This window comes from Pectinophora gossypiella, chromosome 13 (genome assembly GCF_024362695.1).
Source record: "Pectinophora gossypiella chromosome 13, ilPecGoss1.1, whole genome shotgun sequence".
Taxonomy (NCBI): Eukaryota; Metazoa; Arthropoda; class Insecta; order Lepidoptera; family Gelechiidae; genus Pectinophora; species Pectinophora gossypiella.
The window spans coordinates 13,621,752-13,644,384 of record NC_065416.1 but is presented as its reverse complement, the minus strand read 5'-3'; the positions used below and the strand labels follow the sequence as shown (position 1 = coordinate 13,644,384).

The 22,633-nt window shown below is 39.6% G+C and overlaps 1 protein-coding gene across 1 annotated transcript; it reads right to left on the bottom strand.

Annotated features, from left to right (window-relative positions):
- Positions 1-2,450: 2,450 nt before the first annotated feature.
- Positions 2,451-22,249, bottom strand: LOC126372110 (SWI/SNF-related matrix-associated actin-dependent regulator of chromatin subfamily A containing DEAD/H box 1 homolog). Its single transcript, XM_050017690.1, has 16 exons — positions 22,007-22,249; positions 20,220-20,464; positions 19,543-19,856; positions 18,277-18,445; positions 17,490-17,674; positions 16,497-16,690; positions 15,756-15,891; positions 14,499-14,634; positions 13,162-13,299; positions 10,198-10,437; positions 8,598-8,700; positions 7,700-7,824; positions 6,875-7,086; positions 5,837-5,992; positions 5,208-5,338; positions 2,451-3,888 (listed from the first exon to the last, which is right to left on the bottom strand). Exons 1-16 carry the CDS (start codon positions 22,125-22,127, stop codon positions 3,815-3,817), a joined length of 2,679 nt encoding a protein of 892 aa, XP_049873647.1. The 5' UTR covers positions 22,128-22,249; the 3' UTR covers positions 2,451-3,814.
- Between the last annotated feature and the right edge of the window lie 384 nt (positions 22,250-22,633).

Here is a 22,633-nt window from a genome sequence, read left to right as displayed (position 1 = left end):
GGTATAAGAAAACCAGGTATGCTCAAAAGTGACAGCTAACATTTCAAAGTTAACCCAGCTGACGTCATCCCAACCTGCGTTGCCATTTCGTACAAAATAATTATAACTTTACTTTGACTTTTGGATACATTTATAACTTTAATTTGCAATGTTTAGAGTTGCTCCCTTATTAAAATAAATGAACTAAATTATCATAGGAATGTGTCTAAACTAAATCTAACTAAACTAATTAATACGAAAATGCTTGTCTAAAAAAGTAATAAATTAACTAATAAAAACAATAACTAAGTTTTGTCACTTTGGTGGTTTAAGTTTACTGTAATGCGAAACAATATTGTTAAGGATACTGAGTAAATTTAGGCGTCATTCCACGCGGCTAGCAAATTGCGTGGTTTTAATTTGAATATAACGTCACGTTGAGCCAGCTAAAGGCTAAGTCCGCACTAACGGGCGGCTAACCTAACATCCGTGGGAGATATGCCCTCAGCATTAAATTACCCGAGTACAGTCACGAGCAATATCATGTAACCCACTTTAGGACTCTGTCGCACTAACATATCTGACATTTAGTGAGACTTACAGTTCAATTTGTCAAAAAAGTTAATGTGACATGGTTTCAAAGTGTATACATATTAGTACTCGTGACCGTACACCCACGCACAATTACATCTTCCACTCATTTTTATTCAGATCAAAATAAAGAAAAGCAATATAGGTAGCAACGTAATTCTATACATAATGTGATGCAAATATCAAGCAACAATTATTTTATATGCTTCTGCCATTACATTGTATATATATAACGGCCTCCGTGGTCACGATCCGGATGTCCCGGGTTCGAATCCCGGTGGGGACAAATCACAAAAATCACTTTGTGATCCCCCTGTACATTATATTGCTCATGACTGTAACTAAAAGGGTATATCATTTATGTCTAATCCATGAAATTAAAAGGTTGAACGAATGAAAATGTATAGAGTGCCATCTATACTGTTTTTGAGGAACGAAGCCTGGAAAGACCCTCATGTCGTCTTACGCACTTCATGTCTGTTGACAAATCCATGAATAAACGATTGATTGACTGATTGAAATTGCAATCAATCCATGGTATTCACGCAATATGTGGGTAAACACTGTTTTAAGTTTACGCGGTTATTATCATAATTAAACACATAATAACGGGTTCTTACCGCGTTTAAAGTAGGGATATGAGACTCCCGATATTTCGACACTGTTGCAAGTGCCATGATCACGGGATGACACTTGAAACATTGTCGAAATATCGGGAGTCTTTCGACAAAACAGTGTCGAAATATCGGGAGTCTTTCGATAAAAGTGTCGAAATATCGGGAGTCTTTCGACACTGTTGCAAGTGTCATCATCGGGAGGCGGTAAGAACCCGTTATTATGTGTTTTAATTATAATATGTGGGTATGTTTCAATCACTAGCAGGCAGTAGATAGTTACCGCTACATTTAGCGAAATAATCAACACAAACTCGCTGGGTAGATTCCATTACGATTAAATAATACCTAACTACATTACAATAGGATCTTATACTTAAACACTAATTTATATTATAGGTACAGTGACAATTGCGTATACAGTTCTTATTGTACAATACTTGGGACCTTTATCAACAACATAATGGGATAAATAAAGAGTCGCAGTTATTAAAGCACTGAAATTTACAAACGAATACTATTTTTTAATTATCGCATTTTTAATTCTGATTGAAAACTCAACTTCATAAGCTTCAAAAATGGATAACGGTGTTCACTTTTACTAGTATTTTTTTTTTGTTAATTTAGTTTGACAGTTCAACATTAGCGCCGTCCTTCACTCGGACTGATTGGAAGAAAGAGATAGTGCTAAATTTAGCGGCGGTTAAGGCTGCGTTTCCATTGACGCGGTGCTGTGCGGAGTTGAGCGGAGATGTGCAGGAATCGACCAATCACCGTGAGGGAGAGAGTGACAGAGCGTCTTCGTTTTTTGCTCTTTCGAACGCTGTGATTGGTCACATCCACGCGTCAGTGGAAACCCGGCGTAAGTTTTCTTCGCCATTGGTACTTGAAGACACAAACTTAATCTTAACCCACATTTGACAGTTCTAGCGCTATCCTTCTCTAATGATAAGTGCAAGAAAAGGACAAGAGCTGGTTTCACTAATTTCAATCTAAATTAAAATTAAGTTGGTGTCTGCCAGAATCAACACCATTATTACTTTAATGTTTTCCTTTTTCATTCTGCCACACTTATCATAAAAATATGAATTACGTTAAAAATTATAGTAGTCACAATCAAATGATGCTATTTCCCGGAATCTCATGCATAAAATCCCAGTTTCTAATAGCAACACTAATCCCAATCGACCAATCACGACCCTCGTTTTCAGTGTTGCCAAATACACATTGTAATTTATCAATAATGGTGTAAAAAAACCCGGCCTGTCAAATGCTTAAGTGGCAATATTTTATTTAAAATCACAAATGCTTTTTTTTATCACGGGTAGAATAAGCTTAATTTATGGAGAATTGAAGCTATTATTCTTATCATAGTAACAAACAAGGCTGGGAGTACGGTCAAGAGTACTATTATGTATACACTTTGAAACCATGTCACATTAACTTTTTTGACAAATTAAACTGTAAGTCTCATTAAATGTCAAATATGATAGTGCGACAGGGTTCTAAAGTGGGTACATGATATTGCTCATGAATACATGGCAGTATATTTTAGTTTTTATTTCACTGTACAGTGTCAATTCTGCTACTAGCCTAATTCTGTGCGTTTTTAATTAAAGAGTTTCTTAAATTTTGCTGTAGTGTGTGGTATGTGACTGTTATTATGATAATAATATATATTAGAGCCAGCTCTACATCTATTTACTAGATACTAAAACTATTTATTAGGTTACCTAGCAGTGGAAAAATATACTATCTTGTGTAATCTTTCGTAGTTTATTCAATGTATTCGTTATTTTATGGCCTTAAAAATATGAGACAGCATCATTTCAAAATTCATCATCATCTCAGGCTTTTACATCTTTATCAGATGATTCAAACAGCGTTTCTGTGGCAGCTTTTAAAATGGCTGTAAAGTCCGATGCGAGAGCGACAGTAGCGGCCGCACGACTGGCATTGTAGTTAAAAAAAAACAAAATGTTGGCATTTCAAAATTAACACACTAATATGCATATGAAACAATAATTTGTATAATCAAATAACTGAAAACTGTTTTTAATTCTATAAATCCCTAGTGTTCGGTCTACTTTTACTCCGCGAATCGTGTATCCGCGGTTTCGCGCCTTTTTCTGCGATTTCCGTCGGCGTTTTGCCCAGGCGAATGATCCTGTGAGAACTTCTACAAACCGATTCGCAGTGTCTAGAACAAGCTTAATATTTCAGACCTCACGTCTCTGTGGCGCCATCTAGTAGCGAGCCTCTTTAACTCTTTCCTTACATTTGGCTGTTCGTGTTTGTTTGTGTTTGTTGTGCATATTCTGGCGAACACAAATTCAATCTTATTAGACAAATTTTCGAGTAGCGCTGTCTTTTACTTACAGTAACTACAAGACAGAGATGGAGCTAGTTTAAGAAGTGCCAGGAGTTTTAGGGTGTCTGCCAGAATCGGAACCGCTGTATCATGACGCGTTAGCTACTAACTAGTACTGTATGTAGTAGGTCACAATCACATTACCACTCACCACAGCACAACCGCTATCATCCCTAACCTCACTCAGTCCACAGCTAGCGTATCACAATCACATATTCACAGTCACAGTATAAGTTCACAATCACTGCGGTATTGAGGATCATTTGTTGGGTGACGTCAGTCCCAGCGCTGCGGATAGAAGTCGGACCACGTTCTTCTGTTCTGGCTCGTTTTCTGTGGAGAATGGACAAGTTTTAGTAAGGTTGGTAAGGCTGGCAGAGGAAAAAAAGGACGTACAATGACCAAATAATGTCCTTAAGAAAGGTTCAGTATCTGAACCGGCGTGCGTGTATGAAGCGATTGATGATTGTGGAGAAAGCAAGAGAAGTCATGATGAAAGTACCCACACCCCACCGAGCTTTCTGTTAGACCAACGTGATAGATGAGCCGTATCGCCGTCTATAATGGTCGAGCCAACTGTGTTAGTGAAACTTAACACTTTCAAGCAGAACGTCTAATGACGTTCCGATCCCAAGGTGTCATATTATTACCTATTATGAACCATCAATGACGCATGATCTCTCCAAGTCCAGACCATTCAAGTCGCTGAGATGAAAATGCTTAGGTGGATATGCGGAGTGACGATGCTCGACAAAATCCGTAACGAATACGTGCGCGGCAGTCTCGGCGTACGCGACATCTCCGAAAAGCTACAAGAGAGCAGGCTCCGTTGGTTTGGGCACGTAAAAAGAAGACCTCCAGATTATGTGGGTAACGTTACAGCCAATCTAAACATACCAGGGCTTAGACCAAGAGGACGACCAAAAACAAGATGGGCGGATGTGGTCAAAAAGGACCTGTGTATGTGCAATGTCTCCGAGAACGACACGTCCGATAGAGCGAAGTGGAAGAGAAGTACGAAGAAGGCAGACCCCACCATCAGATGGGAATAATAAATGCCAAGGAGAGAGAGAGAGAGAATGACCCATCTCTGCCCGTGAAAGGGTTAAGATAAATTGATAACTCATAGGTGTAACTCCTGTATCGGGGTTCAAACCGGCGCGCCCCAATTGACAAGCAAGGCGGTGTCCCACAAAACCACGGCGACTCTATTATCTATTTTAGTAAAAGGATATAAATAATATTTTAGTAAAAAAAAACCTATTTATAAACTTAAAAACTCACTTCTTGTCCAATGACATGTTTTCAAGCAGTGACATGTCCCGGGTACGAACTCCGGTAGGAACATATCACAAAAATCACTTTCTGATCAATAGTTTGGTTAGCACATTACAGGCTGATCACCTGATTGTCCGAAAGTAAGATGATCCGTGCTTCTGAAGGCACGTTAAGCCGTTGGTCCCGGTTACTATTTATTGATGTAAGTGAGTAATCGTTACATGAGCCACGTCAGGGGCCTTTGGCGGCTCAATCATAACTCTGACACTAGGGTTGATGAGGCTGGTATTCCACCTCACAACCCACACTATAAGAAGAATGCAGTGACATTAGCAGACTCACCTACCGGCCTCTGTAGAAGTAGAGAGACTTACCATCCTGTCCAGTGACATGTTTCTCGAGGTTCAGCTTCTCCTGCGCGACCTGGTAGATGCCCTCCTCGATGGTGCCAGCGCTCAGCAGCCGGTAGATCGTCACCTCGCGCTTCTGGCCCATCCGGTGACATCTGCAAACAACAACATGTCATAGAATGGGTAATACCAGAAGTCCCAGACACGTCGTTCAGAAATCAGAATCATTTATTGAACGCAATTACCATGCATAAACTAGTTGAAGGTCAATGTAACATTTTTGAATTTTTAATTTACGTCATTTCGCAAGGTCTTATGGCTGAGGAGAAGAAATGACAAGAAAATCTCCAATCTTCTTCTTATCGTGTGGGTTGTGAGATGGAAAACCAACCTCATCAACCCTGCTATCAGGGTTATTTATTATTGAGCCGCCATTACAGGCTGATCACCTGATTGTCCAAAAAGTAAAAAGATCCGTGCTTCGGAAGGCACGTTAAGCCGTTGGTCCCGGTTATTACGTAGTCGTCACATGAGTCATGTGAGGGGCCTATGGCGGCTCAGTAATCACCCTGACACCAGGGTTGATGGGGTTGGTAATCCACCTCACAACCCACACGATAGAAGAAGATTGTATATTTGTTCTGTTTACACACCTGTCCTCAGCCTGCTTGTCGTTGTATGGGTTGAAGTCGATGTCGTGTATGATGACGGTGTCGGCGGCCGTCAGGTTGATGCCCAGCCCGCCCGCGCGAGTCGACAGAAGGAACACGAAGATGTCCTCCGAGTTGTACTGGTCTATTAGTTCTTGTCTGAAAGAACAGAGAGAATATATTCAAAAAGAGCACAGCACAAATTCTACCTCCGCGGTCACGAACATAAAGCATTGTGGTACCATGTCACATTAACACACTGTTAAGATATAAAATCATCGTTCGACGTAATATCGACTGATACGTCACAATGCTAATGAACGTCACAACACTAGCTTACTTACTTTGACAGGTCTAATTCTTTTACGAACACTCAACAGTAGCGACACCTACAGGGCTGGCACGCGCAACGTGATATAATTATCGACCGATTCAATAAATTTTGTCGAAATAGATAAATTTGTTTATTTTTCTAACATGCGTGGCACGTGATTTTGGTTGTATTTTGACAGAACGACATGACTTATATGGGTTCACATATCAGCACCAATCGACAAAACGACAATTATATAAACAACATTCGAAGCAAATAATTTCACATTCAAAATATATCCAGTGTTACTACAAAACACAAACTAAAAATAAACTAGGTTTGAAATAGTATTTCGCGCCACAAAAGAAGTCGGCGGATTTTAATGAAACTAACTTGACAAGTCATAATAATTCTATGCAGAATCTGCGACAGTAGCGCCGCGGCCTTCGGGACTTCTTTCGTATACGGATTATATTTTAAACATAGTTTATCTTTTAGTATATGTTTTGTAGTAACACTGATCAAGTTTTACATAACCTCTTCTAGAAAATAATACTACTTTTTTGACATTTGATCAGACCAAAGACAATGAATATCATAGAGAACGTAATGAGTCTATGGATCTCATCAGAATCGATGAAATGACCGTGACATTGAATTTTATCATGCATGTTAGCCCCACTGATGGGAGAAATAGACAGTTTTTATCCTCATGGAGTGTACCGTACCTGTCAACGACGGCGGTGGAGCCGTCGAGCCGCAGGTACCGGTGGTGGCGGGCCCGCAGGTACGGCTCCAGCACGTCCAGCATCATGGTGAACTGGCTGAACACCAGCACGCGGTGGCCCTCACTCTTCAGCCGCGGCAGCATCTCGTCCAGCTTCTCGAACTTTCCAGAATCTAGGATCAGGTGCTCCGGCACGCCGAATGACGATATACACTGAAAAGGTAAAAATGTTATAAATTCATTTGCTATTAATAGTTTTAAACATCAATGTGGTTCTGAACAACAATAAATATTCTTTATTTATTTATATTATAATATTCTATATTTATTTTTTCAACAGCCTCCGTGGTCTAGTGGTTAGTGCCTTAGGCACACGATCTGGAGGTCCGGGTTCGATTCCCGATGGGGACATACTCGAAATCAATTTGTGAGACTGTCCTTTGTTTGGTAAGGACTTTTCAGGCTTGAATGACTTGATTGTCCGAAAAAGTAAGATGATTCCGTGCTTCGGAGGGCACGTTAAGCCGTTGGTCCCGGCTATTAGCCGTAAAAACACCTCCACCAACCCGCATTGGAGCAGCGTGGTGGAGTATGCTCCATACCCCCTGCGGTTGATTGAGGGGAGGCTTGTGCCCAGCAGTGGGACGATACACTGTTTATGTTATGTTATTTTTTCATACATACATACATAAACTCACGCCTATTTCCCACCGGACTAAGCAAAGACTATGGAATTCCATTTGCTTCGATCCTGACACACTTCTCTTGCCTCCTCCACAACTTTCTTTTCTTTTGGGAACCACATATATTACAAAGGGCAACTCACCGGGTGCGTCAACGTGAGCTGATGTATCTGGAAGTCTGAGAGGCACATGAGGTCTTCAAACGCGTACTGTTCGTTTTTCTCCTTGTATCCGGGGTCGCGGGCCAGCCGCCCGGCGATCTTGCGCACTGAAACAACATACAATGGAATATTTCCACCAACCCGCAGTGGAGCAGCGTGGAGAATGCTCCATAAACCCCCCCCCCCCCCACCCCATCCCGGTTGCTTGGGGGGAGGCCTATGCCCAACAGTGATAGGCTATTTATTATGTTCTCATGTGGAAATACTTCCTAGCGCGATTGTTACGGACACTAACGTGCCGTTCGCTTTTTTACATACATACATAAACTCACACCTATTTCCCACCGGGGTAAGCAGAGACTATAGAATTCCATTTGCTTCGATCCTGACACACTTCTCTTGCTTCCTCCACATTCATCAATCGCTTGATACACGCACGTCGGTTCAGAGTAGATCGTATGAAACCTCTTCTAAGGACATCTCCAATTTGGTCAATGTAAGTCCTTCTCGGTTCGCTTTTTTACTGCCAGGAATGTTCTTAATGTGGGACTTCCAGGCAGTAAAAAAGGCGTAAAATTTATGTAATAAAAAGAGTACTATTACCTAGCATATAGGCAGATAGGATCAGGGGCCTGTTTAATAAAACTTACAATTGTAAATTACAACGACAATTTGATGTTCATTACGTAGCTAATATGAAACTGCAAAATATTCGTGATCACACATTCCGCAATGTACAACAAATTGTCATTGTAATTTACAATTGTAAGTTTTATTAAACAGGCCCCGGAGAGCATTACAATAAAGATCATTTTTTATCCGACATATTTCATACTTTGTTACAAATGTTAAGTAACCGATTGTAATGTATGCTACATACCGATGTCTGAGGTGTAGTGGTACCGCAGCAACAGCGGATGGTTGGCCAGCTTCCTCATGTCCATCATCATCGACATGCCGCTCTGTTCTGTCGTCGCGTGGATCTGTGGGAATATTAGCCAGTAGAGTTTTTGTTTTTTATTATTATTATTATAGTTAAGGCGGATTTATATTTGTCTTTTTTTTATTAATTTATTTAAATGAAAAACTTAAACGGTAGATTTACAAATCATCCCCGCCAAACTTATGAAGTTTGATGGCGAGTAGCGCTCATATGTTTATATCTTAATTTACCTACCGACAGTAATTGTTAATACAAATAATATATTACTTACAGCTATCGAGCAATACACTTCTTAGTTTTAATTTTAACAGATTTTTACTTAACTTATTATTTTGTCTTAACAAGCTTATTTTATTAAATTTTTTTGGCACTAAATATGACGATAATCTTTCTCCATAATAATTATTTGTTTTGGGTTGTATCAGTCTTTTCTCTCTTAGACTTCTTGTATTGTATTTATTTTTAACGGTTACTTTGACTGATGTGTGTGTGTGTGACTGATGTGTGTGACGTGACGCGTCAGAACGGTATCGGTTTCATACATGTAGTATAGCAACGTCCATACTAGTAATGCGTGTTGTGTTGTGATGGCGTGTGTTGTGTCTCATCAGAAACGATCGCGGTTGAGTCAGAGCTGTACTGATTCAAAATATATTAATGAGGCGTCAGAACATCACTACATAGTATAAAACAAAGTCGCTTTTTCTGTCCCTATATCCCTATGTACGCTTAAATCTTTAAAACTATACAACGGATTTTGATGCGGTTTTTTTAATAGATAGAGTGATTCAAGAGGAAGGTTTATATGTATAATAACATTCATTACATAGTGGAGAATACTGTTATTTTTGAGGTTTTTAATGTGATGTCGTAAAATTTCCTCAGCACTGCACCCGAGCGAAGCCGGGGCGGGTCGCTAGTAACATATAAATGTGAAAACTAGCCATCACGTCACGACACGACACGTCACAACACATCAGACTAATATAAATCCGCCTTAGCCGTGTGATGCTCACTGGTCGGACCATCTAGTACACTATTTCTAATTATATCAATAAAATCTAAAATAGTTTGGGTCTGTTTGGTTTGCGCGTTTTTTTTGTCAGAAGAAGCTTTCATGTTATACAATACTGGTTTAGGTTGGACGGCAAGTCATTATTGCACACTCAAGTAAAAAAAAAATCAGCAGGATCACCCATGGTATTAAAACTAGCGGGCCTAGCACCGTAAGCACGCGACTCTTTCTCGCCGCGACAGAGATCGTCTGTCTCTTTCTGTGCAGTACTGTGTGAGAGTGACGGGTGACGTACGTCGAGGCGTGAAAGAGTCGCGCGCTTACGGTGGTAAGCCCGCTGGTATGGTCAAAAGTGACAGCTAACATTTCAAGGTTAGCCGCGCTGACGTCATCACACCCTCTGTTGCTATTTTGTAAAAAAGCAGCAAGGCAATTTTGAACTTTTACTAAAAAAAAATATTTACAGTTTAAATGACTTTTATGCATGTGATAAGTGACAGTAATTAAAAAAAAAAATCTCACCGTGCCGTCGTTAGCCGCGAAGCCAGCACACAGGTCCTTATAAAGTCTCTCCTGTCTCTGAGACATGGGGCAGAGCTCCGTGTGGTTGGTCTTCTTGGGCAAGTCTTGAAGGACGTCCCTCTTCAGTCGTCGGAGCACGAACGGCTTCATAATCCTCTTGGCTTGGGTTATCTGACTCTTTTCAAATGCTGGCACGTCGTCTTCTGGGTTACCGTCGCCTTTTTTGGTGCCTTTGTATTTCTGGGGAAGGAAATTCTGACTTTATAACATGCATATATGAGATCACGCCTATTTCCCCAAGCATAAACCGGGGATTGTCTTTGGGTGCACTCCCGTAGTGCATACAGGGATAATCGCCGTTTGGTGTCACACCACACTTAGATTAAATTGTCTTAAGGGGCCTCTACGTGTTGGCTTCGGCCCCACACACGCCTTCAGTCCGGGACTCCATAGGCCAGAGATATGGAAATGACATACAAAATAATAATAATAAACTTTTATTCAGAAAAAAAATTACCTACTTGTTATTGTTCACGTACAATCATCTTTATATAGTATTGGTACATACACTTCTCATCAAAAAAATCGAAACACTTCCGTTTTCATTGTTTCTGTCCGAATTTAACACAAAAAAGAATTCATACGATGAAAAAAAATACATAAATGTATAGCTGGCAGTTTGGCCATTACAGTAATAAGCGAAAATTCTAAATTCAAAATTAGAATTTCATTTGTTTATCAAATAAACGAAATGAATCACTGTTTTGAGACAAATGTGTGTTTAGGGTTGGAGTACATTTAGCGTTTAAAAACTAAAAATTGGCGCCTATCCTTAAACTTTTTGTTTTTTATTTCAATACTGTGACTTTGGGACGTCTGAAAAAAGGTTTTTTTTCTAAAACGTATGGATACTTCGCCCACAGAAGCCGCCCAAGTTGTGGCAATGCTGGATTCTGGCCTTAGTCAGCGTGTTGTGGCTGCAAGACTGCATCTAAGCCTGTCATCTGTTCATAGAGTCTATAAACGTTATCGGGAGACTGGTTTTTTCACGCGCCGTTCAGGATCTGGCAGGAATCGGGTCACTTCTGAGCGAGATGATCGATTTATTGTAACAACTTCTTTAAGAAATCGACGCCTTAACGCTTTTCAACTGCAGCAGCGGCTTCGTGTTGTACGAAGGGTGGCTGTAAGTGACTCTACAATTAGAAGAAGGTTGAAGGATCGTGGACTGGTACCGCATAAGCCAGCAAATGGGCCGATATTAACTGCAGACCATCGAAGAGCGCGCCTTAACTTTGCACGTGAGCACCTAAATTGGTCATACCTACAGTGGAGCAAAGTTCTCTTTTCTGATGAGTGTAAAATTATGCTGTATGGTAACGACGGAAGGAACAAGGTCTACAGAAGAGACGGAGAACGCTATGCACAATGCTGCATTGAAGAAAAGGTCAGCTATGGTGGCGGTTCGTGGACGGTTTGGGGAGGAATCAGCGCCGACGGTAAGACAGAGCTTGCTTTCGTGTCTGGGCCACGTCTGCCTGCACTAAACTCTCATCGGTACGTCGAAGAGTGTCTCAAGCCTCATGTGATGCCCTATGCACATTTTATTGGCAACGGCTTCATATTCATGCACGACAATGCTAGGGCTCACACCGCGGGCGTCGTACGAGATTATCTTAACGAAGTCGATATCTCTATTATGGAATGGCCAGCAAGAAGCCCGGACATGAATCCCATTGAACATCTGTGGGATGAATTAAAGAGACGAATTCGAGCAAGAGATCCTGCCCCAGAAACACTTAGCCAGCTGCAAGATGCAATCCAAGAGGAATGGGACAATATACCACAGCATGTGATCGTGACTCTCATCCGATCGATGAAGAACCGTATGGAAGCAGTAATTAGAGCTCGGGGAGGGAATACAAGTTATTAAATAAACGTTTTTTAGCTTTTTTTTTCATTTACGTGTGTTGTTTTATCCATTTCCTTTATACTCCATACGGAATAAAAATGACTCATTTAACAAAATACGAAACCTATGAAAAATTCATTTAAATTTAGAACATTAACATTAAGATTTGATAAGCTCATATTACTCACTATTAAACGACATTTAACATTTATTCCTAAATGTACACATTTTTCTGATAATCCTGATAAAACGTAAACTTGCAAGGTGTTTCGATTTTTTTGATGAGAAGTGTATTTTAATTTGTATTGTTATATTGCTTTACGGTTTCCCAAGATACAGGCTCCGCCTAGTTTGGGAACCTCTGTTCATTTGGATATATTTTTAATATAAGTACTCATCCTATTTTATGTGCCTCATTTGTATTGTTTTCTGGAATAAAAACATTTTTCATTTTTTTTTCATTGCTAAACAACAATTAAAAAAAAAAACATAAATACTTTAACTTGTGTTAAGTTCTAAGTATTGCTTGTCCCCTGCCTCGCAAACTAGGTAAACCTGTGTTAAGAGAGTCAAGGCCTGCGGAAAATAGGGCCGGTAGTGAGCCCTATTTTCCGTTGGGGTCGACAGAGACCACGCAATTCCACTCACTACGACCCTGACACCATTTTCGCTTCTTCCACTCTCATCAAAGACTTTCCTGTCATACATGCTCGCCGGTTTAGAGTGCTCTTGACAACACAACAAATATCATGAATTTTGCGACGGAAAATTCTACTTGATATCAACTCAGAATCAAGGTCTGAACCATCCCTCAAAGTTTTCGTTACGATGTCACTAACACCCTGTTTACACTCTAAAACACCTGCTTATGGTCGCCCGACCGATTGCAAGAAGCTTGAAATTGAAAAAAAAAGTATGTGTGTGTCACATCACTATCATCCTATTAACTGCTACTAAGAAATGTAAATAGCCTAGTAACCATTCCAAAAAGTTTTATTTACGATGTCATTAACACCGTGTATAGGCTGTTCATGTTTTAAATTTCAACTTACAGCGTTCTTCTGGAACAAGCTCTTGAGGTCGTCCGTCTTGCCGGAGAACATGTGCGGCATCACGAAGCACAGAAGAGACATCAGTTCCAGAAGGTTGTTCTGTAGCGGCGTGCCCGTTAGCAGGAGCCGGTGTTTTGACTGTAACAAGGACAAAATGTTCGTGTGTCACCCAATAGGGTCCACATAATATCAGCGTCGTGGTTCGCGCCGCGACTTGTGCTGAGTGAGGCCCTTTTATCTCAGGACGTCCACCACCACCTTATGATCATTTCGACTAACATCCTTCTTGCTTTTTTGGGAATAATTGTAGTCTTTCTTTTTGTGTGTGGCGTCCTTTCATAATAAACTATTTCTATTCTATTCTAAAATGAACATAACACACATTGCATGACGCCTGTATCCCTAAAGGGGTAAGTAGAGGTGTTTAGTAAGGCGATTCCTAAAATAAATTCCATAGGAAATCCACAGGATTCCGCGAAATTTCATTTTTTAAAACATTCTTCAAAGTTCATTCTTTAAAGTTAACACGAAAAAATTGTTTGCTTGTGAAATATGTGTAAGATTTTTTTTCGTTTTTAAATAAATTAATGTTTTTGAATTGTAATCATTTCATGTGGGGTTCCATCAAATGAAGGGTATGCAGTGGGTGTCCCCTTATCATGAAAGTTTGGTATATATTACCGCGTAAGTGCTATGAGGATAAAAACAGCCTATTACTCTCATCAGGTGTCGCGAGTGTTCTTAAATTTTGTCAGTTCCCTATACTAGTTGAGTAACCAAACATAATGCTGTGGTTATGTTTTTATACTATAACCCTTTGGGCAGCGTTCAACTGCAAAGTCATAGTGTTATATTTATTCCCTAATTATCGGAAAGAAGAAAAACTGACTTTCAATCGAAACTGCCTTTTTCCAACAGCAACACATCTTTTAAAAACCAATGAGGGTATACATTACAAGTTATTTAATAACTAGTGTGTGTGTTATACAGCCTCCGTGGTCTAGCGGTTAGAGCGTTAGGCTCACGATCTGGAGGTCCGGGTTCGATTCCCGATGGGGACATACTCGAAATCACTTTGTGAGACTGTCCTTTGTTTGGTAAGGACTTTTCAGGCTTGAATCACCTGATTGTCCGAAAAAGTAAGATGATTCCGTGCTTCGGAGGGCACGTTAAGCCGTTGGTCCCGGCTATTAGCCGTAAAAACACCTTCACCAACCCGCAGTGGAGCAGCGTGGTGGAGTATGCTCCATACCCCCTCCGGTTGATTGAGGGTAGGCCTGTGCCCAGCAGTGGGACGTATATAGGCAGTTTATGTTATGTGTGTGTTATAGTATTACCTTAATTTTGAGCAGGTTGTCGTATCTTTGCGTGGACATGTTTTTCAACATGTGCGCCTCGTCATACACGACATAGTGCATCGGGGTGATGCGGAACATCTTGCGCTCCTCGGGGCAGCTGTTCACCATTGTGTATCTGGAATTTTAATCTATTTAATGGCCCCGTACGGACTGTTGCTGGCAACACAAGTATCTGATCTAATCTAGCCTACAAGATCCCACTGCTGGGATCCTCCCCTTCCTCTTTCTGGAGTTAATCTGTACTCTTATTGGGGAAAGTCGCCTAGAAAATCCCTCATTGATATCACGTTATATCCAGGATTCGTGCTCGGTTAATGGCAATAGGCTCGCCTCCTAAAAACATGGGGGAAAAACAACGGGATTCTCTTAAAATGCATAAATGGTTTTGTCATAATTTTAATTATCATAATCCTTTTCGCATAACGTTTTAAAGCATAATAGTACTTTCCCATAATAACATCTAAGAATACTGGTTTGTTAGGTATAACTTATTTTTGGACTAATATTTGTTGGTATAAATTTGATTCGCATATAAATAGGTATCCATAATTCTTTTTTAGAATAATAGTGTTTTGTCATAATTTTTACAAGGCATAACAGTAGGTTAGGGTGCGGCGGGGGTGGTCCTTGGGCTTCTTATCTTACACAAGAAAAGTATACTGAATGATCACTAACAGCATGAAATAGAGTCAAAAAATATAAAAAGTCACAATCATGAATCTAATGCAACCAAGGAAAAAGTAAGTTTCGGAAATGTTCAAAGTTGTGCCAAAACTTTTCTTAATCGGAGTATAGTTTTTATGCTTATAATACTTATGCTTATATGTCATTATTGTCGTTAATTATTATGCTTATGGTAGTTATAAGTTTCAAAATTATGCTTAAAAAGTTATGACAAATTAATATTATGCGTAACTAATAATAGGACAAGTAACATTATGCCATGGTAAATTATTACATAAAAAATTATGCGTAAAAATAGAGAACCAAAAACAACAGCTGGCGAGGAGTGGGTGCTACTACTTCGGGGATACGGGCTTTATGCTATGCTTTTTTATTTTTTAATTAAGATGGGTTTACTCTTGACTTCGTTCTTCCACGAGGAGAAGAGGTCGACGGTGGAACGAGCTTACCCAGAAGATGCCTATTCACCCATAATTGAAAGGTTATAAGATACAGGAAACACCGACGCCAGCAGCCCATGTTATGTGAATATTAGAATATTCTTATACTCACGTGGTAAGCACGATGTCATAGTTGTCTAGATGTCTGGCGTACTCTACCCTCAGTTGTCTGCGTTCCTCAGGGTGCCCGTAGTACCGAGACACCCTCAGGGTTGGACACCACCGAGCCAACTCGCCGCTCCAATTGTCTGAAAAAAGATTTTATGAGGCAGTTGGTCGGATGGCCTTCCCTTTTTTTTGTTTTTTTTTTTTTTTTTTTGTTGGTACGTTCAATTCATTTATTACCAATTGATAAGCGTAATTTGGGTACTGGCAGAATATCAGTGTTGGTGAGAGTGGGTACTCGTACCATACTCTTAACAACAATATGCTGAGTCAGTCCCATTTCCCTGGGCAGTGTTAGCTACTAGTCACAAATTGTTAATCTTAATTTATGTAAATGCTTTTGTAACCTTCACTGTTTTGGGAATGAAGTTATTCTATTCTATTCTACTTAGCCGGACAAATAATTCAGGCATGCCTGAGCCTATCCAGGTGGGCCCAAACATCAGCTCATGATATTGTCTGAGATGAATACAATAGAAAACTCTTTATTCCACTTCTATCGTGTGGGTTGTGAGGTGGATTACCAACTCCATCAACCCTGGTGTCAGGGTTACTATTGAACCGCCAATGGCCCGTGACTCATGTAACGATTTCGTACTTACATCAGTAAGTAGTAACCGGGACCAACGGCTTAACGTGCCTTCCGAAGCACGGATCGTCTTACTGATAAAAAACCAAGAAGCCTCACCGAGAGTAGAAGCAGGGACCACGATAAGGTGCGTGCCCCGAGCCTGGCCGGTCTCCTTCAAGTGAGCCAGGAACGCTATCACCTGCACCGTCTTGCCTAGACCCATCTCATCAGCCAAGATGCCGGACACGCCTTGCTTGTGTAGCACACCGAGCCAGTTCAGCCCTACCAGCTGGTATGGGGCTAGTTTTAAGCTGAAACAAGGATAGAAACATAATGTAACCAACCCATTGTCCCATTGAAATCCATTGGCTTTACTAACCCCCAATGGGAAATAGGTGTGGTTTATGAGTGTACATAATGCTTACGGTCTGTGCCAAGCGTTTCTTCTCGAAATCTGAATTGCAACGTCATATGTTGGATGGTGGAACGCTAACGGTCAACACAGACCAAGCGAAACCATGCTCACGCATATTCGAATCTATGTATATAGGGTTTTAGTGACATCGTAACGAAAACTATGAGGGAAGTGTTCTGTCGAGGGTCACCAGTTTGGCGCCGAGGATGTGCTGCCGCCAAAGCATGGTTGTATATATGCGTCTTGATGTGTAAACTTCGATATCGCGTTTCAAGACTGCTTAAAGACTGCATTATTGAATGTGGCGCCATCTGTTGCATGTGGGCGGAACTAGCTGGCCAACTAGTTGTGTCCGCCACAAGGGATGATTGAGTCCATGATTCTAAAGTTGATATCAAGTGGAATTTTCCGTCGCAAAATCTGTGTATTTTTTTGTGTTTTCTTAAATTATTTTCAATTCTATACTTTTGCGGTGGAAAATTCCACTTGATACTAAATCAGAATAATGGGCTGAATTGATCCTTAGTATTCGTTACAATGTCACTAACATCCTGTATATAAGCGAAAGGTCTGACTCACTTATTAAGAAATCTTTGAAACTACAAGTCTCAAATTTTGCATAGGAGTTCCTTTTAGCATGTAGGTGCACACTAAGACGTGATTTTGCGCAGCTAGATTTTCTAGTATGTTCTCACCTAGGATCCAATATAGTGGGCTGCTGCAGCCGACCAGCGCCCGCGGCCACGGCGGCTTCTAACTGCTGCGCCAGCCCCACGCACTTCTTCATCAGCCGCTGTATGTTGTTCCTCGTCGCCAACAACTCCTGGGTCGAGTTTAGCAGCTCTGTGCTCAACATCTTGTTGCTGTTAAACTTCTCCACCTGGAATTATACCATACCATAAAATACGCTCACGACTATAGTCCTATTCGGAATGAGCGGCAAAAAAATAGGGTAGTTTCCAACTAGTCAAATTATTTACTTTTTACTAAACGTCAAAACACGAAATTACTATGGAATCTGTACCTATGAAAAAGCACACTGTGACGTCATAGAAAAACATGATAAAATTTCGGACTTATTATTACGTTATTTTTTATACAAATTCATAAACAAGTCAAATAGAAAAAAGAAAATGATTTTCGTTAGTTTTAGATCTGTCTTTATTTAGTAATCAGAATTTCATAATTTATCTTGAACTTAGTACACGACCCAATCGATAGTTCAAAGGGCATATATGACGACTATATCTCAATTGGAGTAGTCAGAGGTACATCCGCGCGATGAACTAAGTATGATCTATTTGCTCACACTTGTATGGCGCGCGTTTCGTGCTTCCGACCACTTTCTTCTATTCCGTGGTCGCATGCCGATCTTAGAACATCAAAAGGTGTCAAGCAAGTTTTCTTTTAATAATTAGTGACTCTGGGTAGCATAATGGGATTACCAACATGAGTTGAATTTGTATGTTTCAAAAGTCTCACCATATCAAGCCAGCCCTTGAAGGGTCGTTGGGCGATGATGGCCTCTGCCTTCTTCTGGGAGCAGCCACTCAGCATGGAGAGTTCGTTAAAGTTGCTGTTGTTCAGGAACTCGAACACCTTTCGCTTGTCACCAACAAGATCGTCTGTGATCTCATTGTCTGAATCGTCGCTGGAAGGTAGGAAGGATGATAATTTGTAAAGTGACTTAATTGTGACTTGAGCCGTTTTATGAGCCATGGCAGTCCAGTTGGAAGAACGCTTGCCTCTCACTTTGAGGTCGCAGGTTCGATCCCAGCATAAGCCTAAATCAATGATTGTCGAATTTGTTTTCGAATTCATGTTTGGATCATAAATGATTATCACGTGAAGGAAAACATCGTGAGAAAACCTACATACCCGAGAAATACGTTTCGGAGGTATGTGACCTAACCTGTGTTGGGCTGGTTTTCCTTGCGCGAGTTGGAAGGTCAGACAGGCAGTCCCTTGTGTAAAAACCGGACCTGTCAAATCTTCAGGTTCGGTAAGCGGACTATAAAAAAAGGGATAGCGCTAGAGAGACGACGACTTAATTGTGACTTTTGAATTGTTTAAAATAGTTGTGTTGTTTGAGTAGAGCTCCTTCTTCCAGTCCGCTACAATAAGTCACGTCAAACAAAATTAGAATTTGATGATCCTACATTGAAAATAAACATTTTTTTATGGACAATTCATGTATTGCTGTGATCATACATGTCAGGAGCCTTAGTCAAATTGCAATGATTATGACAACTAACAAAAATAGGGATAGGGTTGTCATAAAGTGACTTGTCAATCCCATATATATTTTTCGTCACTGTCACTGGAATGGTTTGCAATTTGGCTAAGGCGTCCAAGTCAATATTATTTTAATTTATTGTTCACCAGCACCACAAACTAAACCACAACATAATAATATAAACTTCATAAAAATGGTACAATATTAACACTGGAATATGATCCATGTGATTTAATTAATTGTATTGTATGTAATTATTTTTTCATAGGCATTGCCTAAAATTAATGATTTAGGTATTTTTATTTTTATTTATAATTATTATTTTTAATTATTCAACCTGTCAATTTTTTTCACTTTGTTTTCTAATCACTTCGACACTGGCAGGTCGTATTCCTAAGCGACCCATTGCCATAACAAAAAACAATATAATAAAAAAAAAAAATTCATGTGATGTAAGCAGACCCCATGAGAAACGGGATAATGCTAGGATGATGATGATGATAAAAACTCACCTGTCATATACCCTGTCATCCTTCCCTTTCTTGACTCCGTAATCATCATCTTCACTACCACTGCTGCCTCTTCTAGCCCGGCCTCCCTTCGCACCCAATGGTTTCCTGACAACCTTCACCTGTGCAGGACCACTGGTCACTCTCATGACACCCATGCCATTGGAGTGATTGTTCTGACCAGAGAAACCAGGTCTGGATCCAAAGAAGGCAACAGTAGAAGGCTTCGCATCATCACTCTCAGGATCATATCTCAGAAGCTCGTCTCTCGTCCGTTCTTCATTCCAGCCATGTTTTACTAATGTCTTTTGTATAAGCTGGAATAGAATAGTGCATTTTGACTGACAAATAGAATGCTTTTAATTTTTATTGTGAAACCTGAAAATATTTCTTTATTTTTCTCTGAATTCTGGCCTGTACCTTTAGTAAATACAACATACATTTTAATTATGACCACTCAATATTATACTGGAAAACATTCCTTCTCTTGTATAACTTCAACTTCATAGATAAACAAACAATTCCTTGACAAAACTCAATTTTACATACTGTTTATGTACCTACACAAACAACCATAAGCATTTTAATTAGGACACATTTAATTTTGTTACTAACAGTGGTTGATAGACTACAGACTAGATGATCAAAACAAGAAAAAAATCAAAAAAACATCAACAAACCGTATAAGATATCTCAGGGAACATTTCCTGCATGTTTTTGAGACGTCTTTGCTTCACAGCGGGTGTTAATTCCATCTGGGGGGATACCTTCTGCCCTATTAAGTTCTGAGTGGACGTTGCTGGTTTCTTCACCGGGGTCTGGCTATCATCAGAGTCTGAATCTGCCAATCTAATGCGTTTGTATACCACTGGAACTCTGTTGCCGACCATAGACATGTTTGGTGCTGGCATTCTTACATGAGCTTCTGTAATGAGAAAACAAAAAAATACATCCAAGGTTATTAATAGATAGATAGATAGATAGATAAAATACTTATAATATTAGGTACCTTTTTTTATATGTCTATGAATAAGAGGGAAATAATGTTGTACCTACGTGACAAAAAAAGATCATAAACAGCACTTCTGGATATAATACTACCGTAACCTAAATGCGGGAAACACTGATCAGGGCCAGACACAATGTAAAAACTATTGTGCCTCTTATCTCAGCAGATGAGAAGTTAATCTAAAGTGTTTGTAGATCAATATTTACTGCTTCAGCCTCTGTCATAAAGACTGCAGCATAAGGAATAATACATGTAGTATTATACATAGAATCGTGTTGTGGACTCTTGGAATAAGCTCCCAGAATCAATAGTTAGTGCACCATCAGTGAACTCGTTTAAACACAGACTAGACATTTACCACATGAACATTGATAATAGAAAATAACAATCTTAAAAACAAGTGCAGTGAAGTACACGCATCAGCTCTGAGCTGCTAGTGTACATAAACAAATATAATATATAGAATGGAAACTCTCCACACCCCACTAGCAGCTGAGCTAGGTTTATATCCCCCCTAGGTCTTGCTTTAGTCTTCAATTGTATGACATCAGAAACCACACACACAGACACGTGTATATGATAATTTCAATGTGTAGTGTCAATGTAAAACGAGGTTTTTGTATGAAGTGTCAGGGGTGTGATAAAGGCTTAGAACGTATACAATATTAATATATTGTGTGTCAGTATAAGAGACAAAGCAATAAGTGTGTTTTACACTCAGTTGTTATACTACTTTCATCATGCATATGCAAAGAAAAAGGTTTGCTGACCATCCAAATATGCACTCAATAGGTATTTCTATAAGGGGTGGCAACAGGCACCTTTACCTATACCCAACTTGAACAAGGCTATACTGAGACTGAGTCCAGAGTAAGTACCTATATAATTATTGATGTTATACCTATATTTTTTTTAATCTGTTCTTATAATGTAGGGGAATCTAAACTAGTATATTGATGAGGTACCTATACAGATAAGATCCAATACAATGAAATGTGATGCCATGAAATGTGATAGCAATATAAAACCAAAATGAAAACATGACTGAACAAAGTTCCCATGCATTTTCCATGTTCAATGTAGCATTCAAATTCTACAGATGTGTAGTTCTTCTGTGAATTACATAAGTTAAAAGAAGTATTGAATATAGTAGGTACTTGCACATAAAAATAATGTGGAAAACATATGTTTGATTATAAAAGAAATTGATACAAAAAAGTACTTTCATATAAGTGACAATTATCGGATTTTTTCTACTCCTATAGAAATAAGATTTGTGGATATAAATTGAAATTAAATTACGGCTGAAATGAGATCGAAAATTCACGGTCAAGACTAACGTGATGAACTAAGACCTTGAAAAGGTAGTCAAGTCTTGTAACTCCTCGTGGCGCATCGTCTCGCGCACGTGCCCCACGTCACATGGAACTGCTTTAGAAATGAGCATTAAATACTCACGAGAACTTGATGCAGAGGCTTGGACTGTAACCAAACCACCAGAACCCTGAACGGTCGGTTTTCGTTGGAACCTATACTGTCTCAGATAACTTAGCGTACTAGGGCTATTGCCTTGCGACATCTTGATATAAACTGTTATAATTAACTAACACTTTAATTCAAAGATAATTTTTAAAAGTTCTTGACTATTTATTGCAAAAGTTTTACGAAAAAAAGTATCACAAAACCGCAACACAGCACGCAGACAACTCGGCCATTTTTATCCGCGAGACTGCACGAGGAAAAGTGATGACCAATCATATGTAATGAAATTTGACGATGAAGATTTTCAACCAATGGTAGAATAGTAAAAATACTTTTAACGAATCACACGATAACATATACATTTCTGTCCAATAGCAACTGAAGACATAGTGTTGTAGTAATCTGCAAATATAAATTTACGGTAATTGTCGGTTTTTTTAACTTCGTAATTTTACCGTTTCATTATTAAATCGATTGTCATAATAACAGTCAAAAGAAGTAGAACCATATTTCTCACTAGATGGCATTCATTATTAAAGTTTTCAAGAAAACCTTTCCTTCTTTGTAATTTTCTGGCGGTTACGAGACCTTTAGCCAACCTTT

Excerpts from the sequence above, each read along its gene's own strand:
- LOC126372110 (XM_050017690.1), bottom strand. The coding sequence starts at position 22,127 with ATGTCGCAAGGCAATAGCCCTAGTACGCTAAGTTATCTGAGACAGTAT. Across the intron at positions 20,465-22,006 it reads AGCCTCTGCATCAAGTTCTC|AAGCTCATGTAAGAATGCCA; the intron begins GTGAGTATTTAA and ends TTCTCATTACAG. Across the intron at positions 7,825-8,597 it reads CCACTACACCTCAGACATCG|TGCGCAAGATCGCCGGGCGG; the intron begins GTATGTAGCATA and ends ATGTTGTTTCAG.